Below are 14095 nucleotides of genomic sequence, written 5' to 3' on the forward strand. Positions count from 1 at the left end.
TTCCTTTATCATACGTGAAAGTGCAAACAAGGAAAAAAAAGTACCTCTTGTTTTTAACAGGTGTTATATAAGACAAAAGAAAAAGCTAAAGAAAACTAGAGGTTACCATGTGGGCCATAGAAGTCTAGACTTTGTTGCATTTTAAATGTTTTAAGATTTAAGTTTAAAGTAAAAAGCTTATTGTTTTGCTGACATGTATTCCGACAGTTGCTGAACAATTCTCTTTATTCTGATAATTCTTAGTATTTTTATCTTGTTTTATAATGTTTTTTCTTCTATTTTGTCAGATTTGTGTTTGGAAGAGGAGTTTGTTTTTATTGACAATCTTGAAAGTTTTCGTAAAAAATTGCCAAATTTATCTATACTTCTGAGCAGACTACAGTTTTTTTTAGTGAAAGATCCCCTTTTGGATTCTGAAGGACAGTTTTTAACAGCAGAGAATATTTTCAGGTACCTACAAATTTCTGTATAATATTAAACATAAAATATAGTCTGTGTATAATGCCATTAGCATTTTTATGTTTGTTGTATTTTACCTTTGTAACTAGTTTATGTTTGCAACACATAAAGACTTCAGCTTTTCATCTTAGGATAAAATGAGGAGGGTGAAATTTATATGCATTAAGAGAACTGGATTAATGAAATTGTCATTCTTACATTCTATAGATGTGAAATGCAATCAGGATATTAGTTTTGGAATACTGAAAAAATGTGCATCTTTAAGGGACTTAGTCCTTCCTCAAACTGACTGATTCCCTATCATGAAAGTATCACTAAATTTGGTAGGGCTAGAATTTTACATATGCTTCCATGTTCCTTTTTTCTCTCCTCTCAGATGTGCTGCCAGTAAATCCATGCTTTTTCCCTGTTGAATTGTTTTTCTTCAAGTTCAAATATTATTTATTCTTATGATTTTGCTCAGTTTTGTATTGCTAGGTTGATTGAATTTAATTGAATGATACCTATGTCATGAATTTTAACCAACCAGTACATTTAAACAGCTATGCTGTATCAAAAATGGGCTTAGTATTTTGTTAATATACTCATCGTGTATATGCATTCATAAAGTCTGACTAAACATTTGTGCTGATTTACTTCATGTCTGGACTATTTGTATTGCTTCCTTTGCACTTGGAAGGGTTGCATGACTGACAGGCAAGGTAAAACAGGTTCTAACTGAACCAACTGTACCCATAGTAGAACAAGAAGGAATGGGGTTGTTTGCCTGTTTTTTCAAAGATGAGCCCAGTCTTGCAGTGAATCTTGGATGTAAGACTGTATGAATGCTGTAAATATACAGTGAAAGAGGTGGGTATTGGATCATGAAGAGACCATGATCCAAATTCTATAAATGACTTTCAGAAATACCAGTAATTGGAGAAAAAAATGCTAATGTGAAGCTTTACAGAAATGGCTCTGACCTTCGGATCTGTGGTTGACTAGCAAAACCATGGACCTGTCCAAGGTGGGAGTCCAGATCTCCTAGTGCAGCACACAGGGAGATGCAATTACTGAAAGGGACTCAATTAGACAGACTTCCGCTTGAGTTAAAATTAATGAGCAGCCCAAGGCTGGACATAGAACAGTTTGTACTCTGCGATCTAAAATATTCCTTTGGAAGATAGTTGTGGGAGGGACTGATAAAGAAGTTACTCTCCTAACAAGTCACTACAAATTTAGTGCCTGTAATTGGCACAAACGCCTGATGAAGCATTTTCTTTCTGCCTGACAAATCTTCATCCCTGTGCTGCATGCGTCCGTGCTTTACAATGCAAGTATTAGCTTCATTCCTGAGTTTTACTTCCAAGTGTTTTAAAGTTTTTCAGTTAAATCAGGAACATACTTTTAGTTTTCACTTTAACTAGTAATAAGCACACTCTGCCTTCTTTCATGCTGAATCTTTCCTGAAAATAGGAACAAAAGGTGGCAAAAGATAAATAAGGCAAATAGATTACAGAGATTTTCTGTCTAGTAAAAAATTGTACGTTGGAAGAAATTAGATCTGCAGCTTTTGCAGAAAGGGCTTTTACATGAGGGGACTTTTGTGCTGGGAGGCTGAAGAATTATAGTATGATGGTTTTTTGATGTAACTGTTTAAGGCAAGCCCCAATATTAAGCAATTCTACTCTGCATATAATGAACTATTTCTTAAAAATTTTCTTTGGTTGATTACACAGATCAGTACAGCATCACTTGGAATTGCCTTCTTAGAAAAGGCATGGATTTAGAAATACGTTTGCCATGTATATGGCTATCAAAACTATTGCAAAGAGTTTCAGTTTTAGACATTAGGTAATATAGAGAAGTCACTTACTTTCTTTTATGATCTTTTAAAGAGAATGTTTGACTTTGCAAAATGGAATGAAGATGGAAGAGAGTCATAATGATTTGCAGGGGATTAAAGAGAGTTTCTGTACTGTATCTATAAAAGATGAAGAGGTATCATACTGTTTTTTCATACTATATTACATTAGTAGTTATTCTCTGTTATGCATGTGTGTTTGTTCACCTGCAAGTCATCTTACTGAGTTCTTTTCATATTTACCAAATGTTTCAAGCTTTCATGTTTCCAATATTAGGAAACACTGACATTATTTATGGTTTTTTAATTCTTGGATGCTGTTTTTAGGAATCTCTGCTCTGACAAGCTGTTTGTCCTGGTACCTGATGTGTTTGCAGTTTTATGTAGATACTTGTTACGCTAAGAATAAAAATTAATTAGAACAGGAAGCCATGACATGAGCTTGGGAAAGGGAAGGCTACAAGACATGTTCTGGGATTTGGAGGGCCAGATTGGCTTTTTTTTTTTAAAGAATTCAAATCTACTTTTTGCTCCATTTTTCAAAATTCTAAAAACCAGACTTTTAGTAAAATAAAGGAGGATTTTACTTGGTTGGGAACTGTAAATTAAGGCACAATTTTTGTGCTCCACTGAGTCAATCTGAAGTTGTGTAACATTGTATTTTACTCTGTATTGAGCAAAGCTTCATGTGTAAATGTCAAATGATTTCTCTCCTAAGAGCTCTTAAATTGGTTTAGGATAAAAGTTATTTGAAGATTTTAAGAAGCTTTGACTGTACAGTCATATGAAAGGAAATTTACTGGCCGTTCTGTTGTGATTAATATTTTTTCAGTATTTCCTGTTGCCTGTTGATTTAGAATTGAGCAAACCTAAGAGTGGCAGATCTGTGGCAGTTCCATCATACTTGGAACTAAAGAAGGTGTTAAATTTAGCTTCAGTCACTGTAGATGATGAAGACCTTTGCAAACAAGTGATCAGAGAAGGTGAGGGTTGGTTTTTTTAAGTGCTTGACCTGATTTTCCTTTCATTTGAACACATTTAGCACAGTCAAGCTCTTTTATATTGAGTTCACTTAAAAATTACTTCACAGTTTATCAGATGAGAAGTTCTGTTGATGAACTAGGACCTGTGTTACACCCAAATTTCTGGTATTAGACAGGTCTCCTTTAGGGGTAGTGAACGACTTGCCATTTGACTCAGTCCAGGGCTGTGTTGTCATCTTGAACACAAAAGTAATTTGAGCTGTGATTGTATATAGCTATAGATATAGATATAGATATAGATATATAATCAATATAGCTATAATAATTTGGTGCTGTGCTCTCTAATATGTTTTTAAGTTTACTTTCAGAGACATCCCTAAGAAGATTATATGCAGAACAGTCATACCATCAAAAATGCTTTTGTTGCATTGTAATTGCAAACACAAAAGCAGATTTCTGGGGGAAAATGGTTAAATATTTCCATGGATAACAGGATTATTCTCAATGGCAGTAATAGTTTCTTGAAAGGAATTTTCGAAAAATTACTGAATGCTTTCAGACTACTGATAAATATAACTTTGATGACAGTTGTTGACTAATGGATTGATTTGTATGACAGTGTTTTGTTTAGTTAAAAGAAAAAGGCATTGCCTGAGGGTTGGGCTTTTTTAAAGTCAAAATAAATAATTTTCCACACTTTTGGTGGACAGGAAGCAGCTCAAAGGAGGCGGCTTAATGCTTCTAAAGATGGAGGATATGTGCTGAATTCTGTGTCTCATAGAACAGCAGTTTGAAGTAAACCAGTCCTTTACTGAAGACAGAAACAATACTTTTAAAAGTGGATATTTCATTAAAACAGTTTCGTGTGCATTCCCTGATATATTTAGTATGTGTCATGTTTCAAGCTGAGATTGCAGAGATTTGAGGATTCCGTACATAAAAGTCAACCTATTGTGGGTGGTTTTGTTTTAGTCCTTTTTTGGTAGCAAAAGAATCTACATACACATACTCCTAGTAACTTATATTTAGGCTACTTAGTTGTTCTGGAAATCATTGTAGTCATAAGATCTTGGGATAATTCAGATAGTGACTGTACAGTATTGGGGGGGGGATTTTTTTGTCGCTTAAGGGACAAGACTGAGCACTGCTCTAATCAGTTAAAGCATCTGGGGCTACCAAGCGTGATTAATTTTTCATAACAATTTATCATGGAGTTTTGATAAAAAGACTGAAAGGTCTGACTGGAAAAATTAATAAATGGTTCATTTATGGCTCCTTTTAAAATCTGTTTTCAGATCTCAAAGCAGAAATTACATGCAAAATAGAAATTTCCAAGTACTGTGCCATTCCACAAGAGGTTTGCTCCAGTATTAGCACAAGTATGTTGGAATTCTGTGAGTCAGGTAGGAAGATCTGTATAAATCAAGGGGTAATATTTAAGATGAATTCTTCAAGTAGTTGCTCTAATATTCTATTTTTTGGAGAACATGTACCACACAGGTAAGAAGATTCACTTTGTGTAATCTATTCTTTTGTACCCACACACCATAAGGAGGTAGAAGTGAGATGCTCCTTTGTAGAGCTTTATAATCTAAACACAAGCAACTTTACAATTCCTTCGTGTTGCATTTGGCTGTAAGCAATGTCTATAACTTTTGCACTTTATTAGATTTTTAGATCTTTTTATATCTAGCAACTCATCTACCAAGAGAGGGGAGATGAAAGTTAAGGCAGATTGATTAAAATTGTGGAGTCAAAGAGCACAGTTTAAAGTTTGTTGAAGTCTGATATAAATGCTTTCGAAAGAGGGTGGTGGAGAAACAATTCAGGTAGCAGTGCTGTGTTTATAAATTCTAGAGACTGAAAACTCCTGTGCAGATATCCTGTTTTGCAAATGGTTCAGTAATTGTGTGTGATTGGGAAATTAAGCCAGATCTGTTTTCTACAGAAATTAACTCCACCTGTTAAGTATGTGCTAATATGCATTGGATCCTTTCTCCTCCTGCACTGGAATCAGGAAATACACTCCATGTGTCCACCTTTATTATGTTGAAAACCCAAGTCATGCTGTTTACACCATTGACTAGGGCTGAGCAGCTTTGGTGTCTCACTGCTCAACCTAGTCATCCAACCTTAGTTAAAGTTTTTTTGGGTTCCAGGTGTAACCTTTCAAAATAATGTACAGTCTTTGCCAGCCCTACTAGATTCACAGCTAAATTCTGGCTGACTAAGCGAGGCAGGAAAATGGCTGTGCTAGTGACATTTTTCACCTTTCGTTTAATGTAGAAGAGCCTGCACAAAGAATAACATTTACAAATAAATGTGATCTGAGCATGATGATACATGTACATCTCATCCTGATGTATATCCTTTCTATGAAAAGATCTATCCATTGTTGCAGTGGACAGTAGCAGTATTATCCATCAGTGCTTGTTTACTTGATAGTTTTCCATACAGAAGTTATTAAAATGCTCCAGAAATGTTGAGTTTTCTCCAGACCAAGACCTTTCTTATTGTCTTAGTTTCAACAAGTTTTAAATTTAGCTGATAGTTCTCCCCTGCAGACTAATAGTACTAATAGCACCATGCTTTAGATACTATATTGTAGTGGAATTTTGGTTGGAACAATCATATCGTTCAAAGTGTCTGATATAAAAGCTCAATGCAAACACACCAAGTTCCACCAAGATAAAGTTAAGCTTATTTTACATCTGGGGATTATTGTCTAGCATGATAAACTGTAATCTGTGTGTAGTCAGCTCTCTTGACTGCTCTTCTAAAGCTTACAAGCAGGAGGGGCTTAAGTGCAGTAGATCAGACTCTTGCGCTGTATGTAGTACTAAAAAATAGACTGTGATCTTCTTTAGGGTATTGTTCATTCTTCTGCAGTAGATGAGTGGTCAAGCCATCTTGAATTGTCTTTTAAAGAAAGTGGCTGCGTTAGTCTTTATTACCAGTTGCTCTCTTAGGTCTGGTGTTGATTCAGGCAGAATTCTATTGTTAGGCCACAATCAGCTTCCATCTCTCTCTCTCTCTCTCTCTTTTTTCTTTTTTTTTCAGAATGGACTCAGATCTGTAGGCTAGAGACCTACAAATGTGTGCAAGCATAGGTAACTAGAAGACTGTCAGGTATCTCAGCTGAAACCTAACACCCAATACAGAAACTTCTGCTATCAAGCAGTCTTCTCCTTCTAATTAATTTTGCTCTTTATGAGTTACCAGAAGTGAAATATGTTTGCTTAAATTCAGTGAAGAAGCAGTCATAAGACTGAACATTCTTTCTGTAGTCACTGAGTTTGTTTAGAAAAGGCATTGAGAGACAAGATAGTTCTCTGAGTCAGCAGTGTTCTGAGAAGGGAATGTTACTCTGGGTGTAGGCAGAGTTTAACTAATGTAGCTGATGAAGAATTCCAGTCTCAAAGGCATAAATAACTAGACAAGAACAAATATTAATAGTATTGCTCAAAGAGAAAGAATAGTTCTTTTTAGATACAGCAGGTATTTTTGCTGTCCTGAGACCAGCTTCTGTCCTGTTCAAAGTAAAGTCCTAAAATTGTTGCTCCTCACAAAAACTGGTTTGTGAGCTGAAGTTCACAGCATGAGTTCATTGAACCTTTTTTGTTCTAACTGGAAAAGAAATTATACTGACTGGAAGTGTGTTGTTTTATTTTGTACCCACTTTAATTTCTTACTTTTTTTCCCCGTTTTTCTGATATGTTTGTGTCCTCTGGCTTTCTATCACTGTCTCTTACCCTTCCTGCCTAACAATCAGCTTGTTAGGTCCTTCAAGGAGAAGCTGTGAGCAGCTGGACAGGTGACTGATTCATAGGCTTCTTTGTGCTAATTGTCCAGGCAATGTGGGTATGATGGTTGCATCTATTGCTGCCTGGTGGAAGGAACAGGGAATTCATTATAAGTGTTTTTCCTTGTGGAGGTGCTGATTTATTCACAATTTTTAGTTTTCACAGAACATGGAACGACTGTGGTTTTTGTGGTTTCTACTTTTGGGTTAGTAGAATGCCATAGAGACTAATACCAGGGCAATCATGTGAACCACCAAAATCAATGAAGTTGCAAATTTGGAATAAGACTTGAATAAAACCCAGTAATCATTAATATGTCCACATTTAATATAATAGGGAGGAAGAAATAAAGAATGTTCAAAATTACTTGTAGAAGACTTTTAACATGGCAGGTTTTTTGTATACTCCTTTAAAAAAAAGAAACATCCAAAAACAAAAACTGGTGTTGTAATTAATTTCAGTGATCTCCCTAGAAATTTCAATGAGAACTAATTCTGCTTGAAAGAGTATTTTTTTTCTTTAAAATCCTGACTGGTTTTGAAGTTCCTGAGGCTTTTCTTTCAGCAACCACAATATTGCCTATAGTGTCTCTCACACTTAATTAACTTCATTTATGGATAAATATCAAAATCTCAGCTGTGATACCTGGTGATTTAATTATAAAAATAATCTTATCTGTGAAGCATATGTACCCAGAACTACATCAAGGAATGTGATCTACAATTGTTTCCCCAAACTGTCTGGAAATTATATGTGTGGGGCATATAGCTTACTGAATTGTCCCATGAAAATATTGTCTATTTTAATCCAGAACTTCACTTGTGTAAGATTCATAAGCATGTATATTTCATTCACAAGTGGCTTTGTGATTTTGATTTTTATTTTTGTTTTGGCTGGGGATTTATGCAATTTCCAGCTGAATATATTCCATATTTGAAAGATGAAATGGAAGTGCCTTTAACTCCTCCATGCAGACAACAAAGATCATGGGTTAATTTTCTGTGCAGAGGACTTCAAGAAGAACCTATTTCTCTCTCTGGTAACAGGTAATGAAGCCTTGGTGGTGACAAATTCTGTCATGAATCCTCAAAATTAATGAAACAATAACTTCACTGTATTTATGAATTGGTACTTACTTACATTCTTTGAGCTGCAAATATATTTTATTTTGTGCGAAAGAGTGATGGAATGCACAGTCCATATATGTGGTTTTCTAGAGGCATCTGAAAAAGGAAAGGAAGTTGCTTCCATAGTCCTCTTTCTCTGGGAGGATTTTATAGCCTGAAAATCCAGTCTTGTTTTTGCAGTAGGCAACAGTAAATATTTAAAGTATTTAGCAAGTGTATGTATGGGCATATGCATGTATTTATCCTTATGGCAAGCACATATGTTGCACAAGGATCACCTGCAAAATGTCCAGAAGAGATATAGTAAGAAAGTATTGTCTGTTTCAGGGATACCCTCCAACAATAGATTTCAGGCCTTTTCATGCCAATATAGGATTAGGATTGCTCCCTCTTTGCCTTCTCATCTTATTTGAGACTAGCGTTTCTTGCCTTGCTATCTTTCTAACACATGCAGAAAGAATTTTGATATCCCTTTGGGATGGGAGCCACAGTCTAGACAGAGTTTTCACTCAGTGTTGCTTTACTTCATGACCCAACCTTGATGTCTCCTCCACTTACTCTTTCCTATCATCCTCCATATAGATAGGAAAAAAAAAATTCAGGAACGAGTGAATGAATGAATGAACTGAAAATTTAAAGACAAAGTATATATATCTTTAAAAGTATATCTATATAAATCAAAATTCAACAGATAATGCTGCTAAATTTCATACATGCACATTTTTTTATGTTCTTCATAGTATTTTGATTGCAGAGCCCTCTAGGGAATTCTTAGAATCTTTGGTATGGCAGTCAGAGAAGTATCGGGATAATATGAGCTCTCTTTTGCTTGTCGGTAAGGATTCTAATCGATGATCAATTTCTAACTGATGTTTATAAGTTCCATGTACATGCAGAAATATAGCAGAAAATATAATGTTATATTACAGAGCACATATTTGAGCAATTGAAGTTTATTCAGTTACTGTAACCCTGTGAAGTTTTGTGATTATTTTAGTACTTACAAGAAGTTAGAGTATGGCAACACAGAAGGTTATATACCATGTATACTTCTATGGCAATAATTTGAATTAAGCAAGAGTTTTATTTTTTTATGACAGTGTTCACTACTATTATATGAAATAGCTTATAGTTGAAATTTGGTAATCTGTTTAACTCATTCCTGTGTGGTATTTTCCTATAAGTAATGTTTCAAAATATGTAGCAACCAATACAATAGTACTGTTAATGGAAAATAATATTGTAACTTCACAAGAGTAGAAGAGAAGCAGAATACACAAAACCAAAACAAGCTGCAGGCTATTCATGAAAGTGCCAGAATATATATTACTACTATTATTTCATTTCACTTTATTTGTCTTCATTTTACAAGTCTCAGGATTAAGTTCTGTATATTGACTTTTTTTGTTGTCCAATTCATTTGTACTTTGATTTATAATTGAAAATAATGTATGGTATGCTCATTACTGTTTCAGTTAATTTTTTTTCAGCTAAGGATATGGTAAGTCTTTGTAACCATGACAATAACCCGCAGATAATTAACAAGATAATTTGTAACTTTAGTAATGCAGCTACACATTATTAGATTTGAAAAAAAAATTGAAACCCTCACCCCTTCTACTCACAGAACTCAGAAAAGCACACTTCCTCTGATAGTGTTAACGACTTTGCTCTTATTGATGGACACAGAATTACAAATGGAAGTATGAATAACAGATACATGTAATAGGCCAGGAGTACTTGGGAGCTTTCATTTCAAAAAGGACATTCTGTTTTCTTCTTTCTGGTTTATTGATATTATGTGTTAATTTCTGGTTCTTTTGTAGAGCATCCAGCTGTTAACCTTGCACATCAGCATCATTCACTGAGAGAGCTGCAGAAAAAGCTGCTACTTGAGGTTGAAGCACCAATGCTTGGCTCACTAGAGGAGGGCTGGTGGCTTCATAGAGTTTTAAATCCAGCAGCTGTAGAAATTTTGGAACAATTCAATATGGATGGAAGTAATGCAAACAGTCTACTTCCAACAGAAGTAGAAACATTCACACAATTTACAACATATCAATTAGAAAGTAAGTATCTTCTTTTTTAAAATAAGTGATGGAAAGGCAAAGATTGGTACTTAAACAGAGAATCACGCAGGGAGTTACAGATCTCCAAGAACAAAGGAAATTAATTTTTTCTTATTCTTAAGAACAAAATGTTTTACATTAAAATGAAGGAAGGGCACTACTGCATTTAAGGTGTACTTTCACTAACTTAGAAGAAATTGGAGGAAGAAAAGTGTTGAGCTACACAAAGCCATTTTTTCTGTTACTGGGCAGATGAAGAATACCCTCCACCAGTCATTTTTTAATAAAATAGTTTCATTCAGGATAATTTCTTAAGTAGTAGTAGTTTTGCTTTGAAATATTTTAATAAAGCAGATATTCACATAGTCCTACCTGTACAAGGTCAGTGGGGGGAGTATGTTGGAGTGAAAATTCATTATTTTGTGAGGCTGTAGAGGAGTTATTTTATGCAGACTATTTCAAATTTGAACAGCTTATCACTTCAGAATTTTTCATGGACATTTTTGCATACTTGTAATCAAACTTCAACAAAAAAAGCAAAAAGTTATTCAGATTTTGTTGTATAACTATGGCTAGACTGCAAGGCACCAGCTGTGGTTGTAGAACTCCAAGGATTGACAGTAACATGATATATTGTGAAACATGTAGATACTGCTCATGCAGGAACATTTCCAATTAACTGCTTTTTACATTCTTTAATTGTTTAGCTACTGTATTTCAGATGGGTGTGCAGCCATGGTGCAAAGAAGTCGTAGTTCTAGTGAAGCATATCTTCAGAGGGAACTGTTGGCGTTCTTCTTTTTTCTCTCTAGGAAACAAAAATTGACAATTTTTCTTCCTAATGAAATATATTTCATCTCACTTTCTAGAAATCTAACATCAATAAATTCCATGTAGATGGTGAAAACTTCAAACAATAGCCTTGCCTTCTGTATCTTAATACTGTGCATTTTTACTTAGAACTAGTCAGTGCAAGTTTTCTGAAAAGGGATCCTAGTGATCTGAGAAGGCGCAAAGAAGAAGTTTGTAAAAATACCTTGTCTTTAAATCACACAAAGTCCTTAATTCCAATGAGGAGAAAGAAAAGAAAAGAATCTGTGTTGCAGCACATAAATTAAATTGTATTTTTTAGGATGGCTTGAGGAGAAGAATTGTGTGACAAACCAAGAGTTGCTTTCTGCTGAAAGACATTCATCAGAGAAAGTAGTTAATCCTGACTTGTCACTGCAGATTCAAAGGCAGAACTTTGCTGTGAGTGTTCCATCACCTGCCAAAATTCACAGTACAAATACATCTGTGGCAGAGCTTACTGGAGGAAGCATTAGCAAGATTAAGACAGAAGAGGCAATTTGGTTCTTAAACCAAGAAAAGAAAACCCCCAAACCATCTGAATCAGACAGCTGTAAAGATGTGTCTTCTAAACTAGACAAATCATCCTGTAGTGGAAAGCCTGCATCTCTTGCACTTGCTTCTAAATGGGCCAACGATGATTCTGATCTGAACAACTTCATTATGATGAGATCTAAATATACAGTCACCCAAAGAGAGGACAAATATTATGTAGATAGGCCTGAAAAAGGTATGTGAACCAGTTTAATCTGCCATTTTTTCCAGATTAAATTCTTCTCCATTTCACCAGTTACAACAGATGCTAGTTCATCCTAGTCAATTATTTGAAGTAAATTGGCAACATTTTTGTGGTCTTAAATGTAACTGAATTTTTAGCTAACTATCTTACCTTTTGTTGTTTTCCCTTAGATATATTAGAGGATTTTGGTTGGCTGGTTGGTTGGTTGGTTGGTTGGTTTACTTAGGATGAGCTGGGGGCAGGGGTGCTATTTTTTTTGTTGAAAGTGATATTTCATAAAATACATATTTGAGTTTATTCCTATTCTGACAAAGTAACTGTAAATGGTACTTAATTCTGGAGATCTCTTCCATCCATATGTTCTAAATTGGATCTCCTGGCCACTTGGAGAAGAAGTAATCCTCAAATTCATTGTAGTTGTCAGATGGCAAATATCAGTACTCACTTCTGTAGCCTAGGAAATGAACAGGAATTGTTCATTGGAGCTATTGACGTTGGTGCAAACCCCATCAATTCATCAAACAATGCACCAGAACAGATATTAGGGAAAACAGAAAATTGTTGGTAGCCTGTTCTTGTTGATGACAGTACTTGGAAAAGAATATCATATTATGTGCTCAGCATTGAAGGAGTGCAAAATAGCAGAGAGGTAAAAAAAAGTAGAAGAACTTCCTTATTTGGTTTGTAAAAAATTCTCTGTGGCATAAAGTGGCAGGTAACAGTGGCATACCTCCAAATTCACTTTTCAGAATGTAATTATATGTACAAAAATTTTTTATAAACTTTTTGGACTTGTATGAGAGAATTTTTACAATAACTTTTATCTGTGTTTTAGTTAAATGTCCTAGCATTAAAAAAAACCCCAAAACTAAACAGTTGTTACATAAAAGCCTCAGCAATACTTCCTGTAGAGTTGGGATGTTTGTTTAATTGCAAGCTTATGTAATCTTTTGGGAGTAATTTCTTTTTGTAAAATTCATGTGTTTCTGACTCTGTCGAAGATGCATAAAACTTTTCATGGCGTCAGAAAGCAATAATCCAAATTTTAGAAGTAAGAGACCGAGGTATCTGAAGTTTTATGCTGCCGTCTAATGGACCCTGACCAGCACTGCATCGGCTAACGAGGAATCCAAGCGTATTGAAAGACAAGCTGTCACCTTCTCGAGTAGGCTTGGGAGGGTTTCAGAAGATTCAGTGCAGATTAGGATATTGTGTACAGGTAGTCAACAGTGTGCGGATCAGTTACGCCTGACATATAGAGAAGCCATTAAAATACAGGGGACTGTGATGAGCCACATCGATGTAGAAATTATATAAAACATAGCATCCTTTTGCAATAAAGAAAAGTTTTTATCAAGGGTCATTCTAACTCTAACTGAAAAGTAGAAAGGCCAGAGGTGCCTGTAAGGCCTCTTCATTGTTTTAATTATTTTTTTAAAGATATAATTTCGTGTAATGTTTAGAAAATACGCAGGAGGGAAATAGTAGAAACAACTCAATGATCCAGTTTTGAACCCCAGACTTCTTTTCAAAATAAGGCAAATTATCTAAGTTAACTAGAATAAAAATTCAGTTTTTCTTTGCCTTCTGTCTCTGTATTATTAGTTTATTTGCTGAGGGAAGTGGCCTTCTTAAGTAGAAAAGTCAATAATATTTAAGAATATTCTTATTCAATAAGAACCGCTCTCACAGAAAAATAATCAGAAATAAAGAGAAGAGGCTTTGTGGCCAGAAGTTGAAGCTCATGCGTGTGTATGTATCAAGAAGAAGGAAGGCTACTTAGAAATATTAACAAGTTGCAGAAGATAGCTAGATGAAAGGAGAAAAATTATTTTCAATATGCAATTCTTTTTATCTTTTTTTTTTTTTCCATTTGCAACTTCTGTGTTCTTTCCCCATGGCTTAAAGTATCTAAACTTTTCTACTCACACTCACTGATGTACTTTTCATACTTGGAGCTCCTTATGGTCAGCAGCATATTTTCTGTCATGCAAGTTTTTTCTCCATATAAAGGCATATGAGGTTTCCTATGGAACTATATTATAGAGCAGTAGTACCAGCTCCTTAACTTTTCCAGGTCTGTATTTCTGCTCTTAGGAAGAGCAATCTGATAATGCTTAACTTCTTGGGCTGTGAAGGCTGAGAGGGCCTAACCTGTTTTTGCATCTTGTGGATTTTTGTACTGTAAAAGTCCAGGAAAACAATAAAGAATTCATAAAAAGA

General features: G+C 34.9%; 1 protein-coding gene across 1 annotated transcript in view; it reads left to right on the top strand.

The window, feature by feature from the left end:
• The window catches only part of SHOC1 (shortage in chiasmata 1), a 42874-nt gene that overhangs the window by 6784 nt on the left and 21995 nt on the right, over positions 1-14095 (top strand). The window contains exons 5-12 of the mRNA XM_059492866.1: positions 288-450; positions 2337-2439; positions 3135-3285; positions 4581-4688; positions 8005-8134; positions 8956-9050; positions 10042-10284; positions 11417-11863. Of these exons, the coding sequence (XP_059348849.1) occupies positions 288-450; positions 2337-2439; positions 3135-3285; positions 4581-4688; positions 8005-8134; positions 8956-9050; positions 10042-10284; positions 11417-11863 (1440 nt within the window). The remainder of the gene's footprint in view (positions 1-287; positions 451-2336; positions 2440-3134; positions 3286-4580; positions 4689-8004; positions 8135-8955; positions 9051-10041; positions 10285-11416; positions 11864-14095) is intronic.

Source organism: Ammospiza nelsoni, chromosome Z, assembly GCF_027579445.1.
Source record: "Ammospiza nelsoni isolate bAmmNel1 chromosome Z, bAmmNel1.pri, whole genome shotgun sequence".
In the NCBI taxonomy this organism is placed as follows: Eukaryota; Metazoa; Chordata; class Aves; order Passeriformes; family Passerellidae; genus Ammospiza; species Ammospiza nelsoni.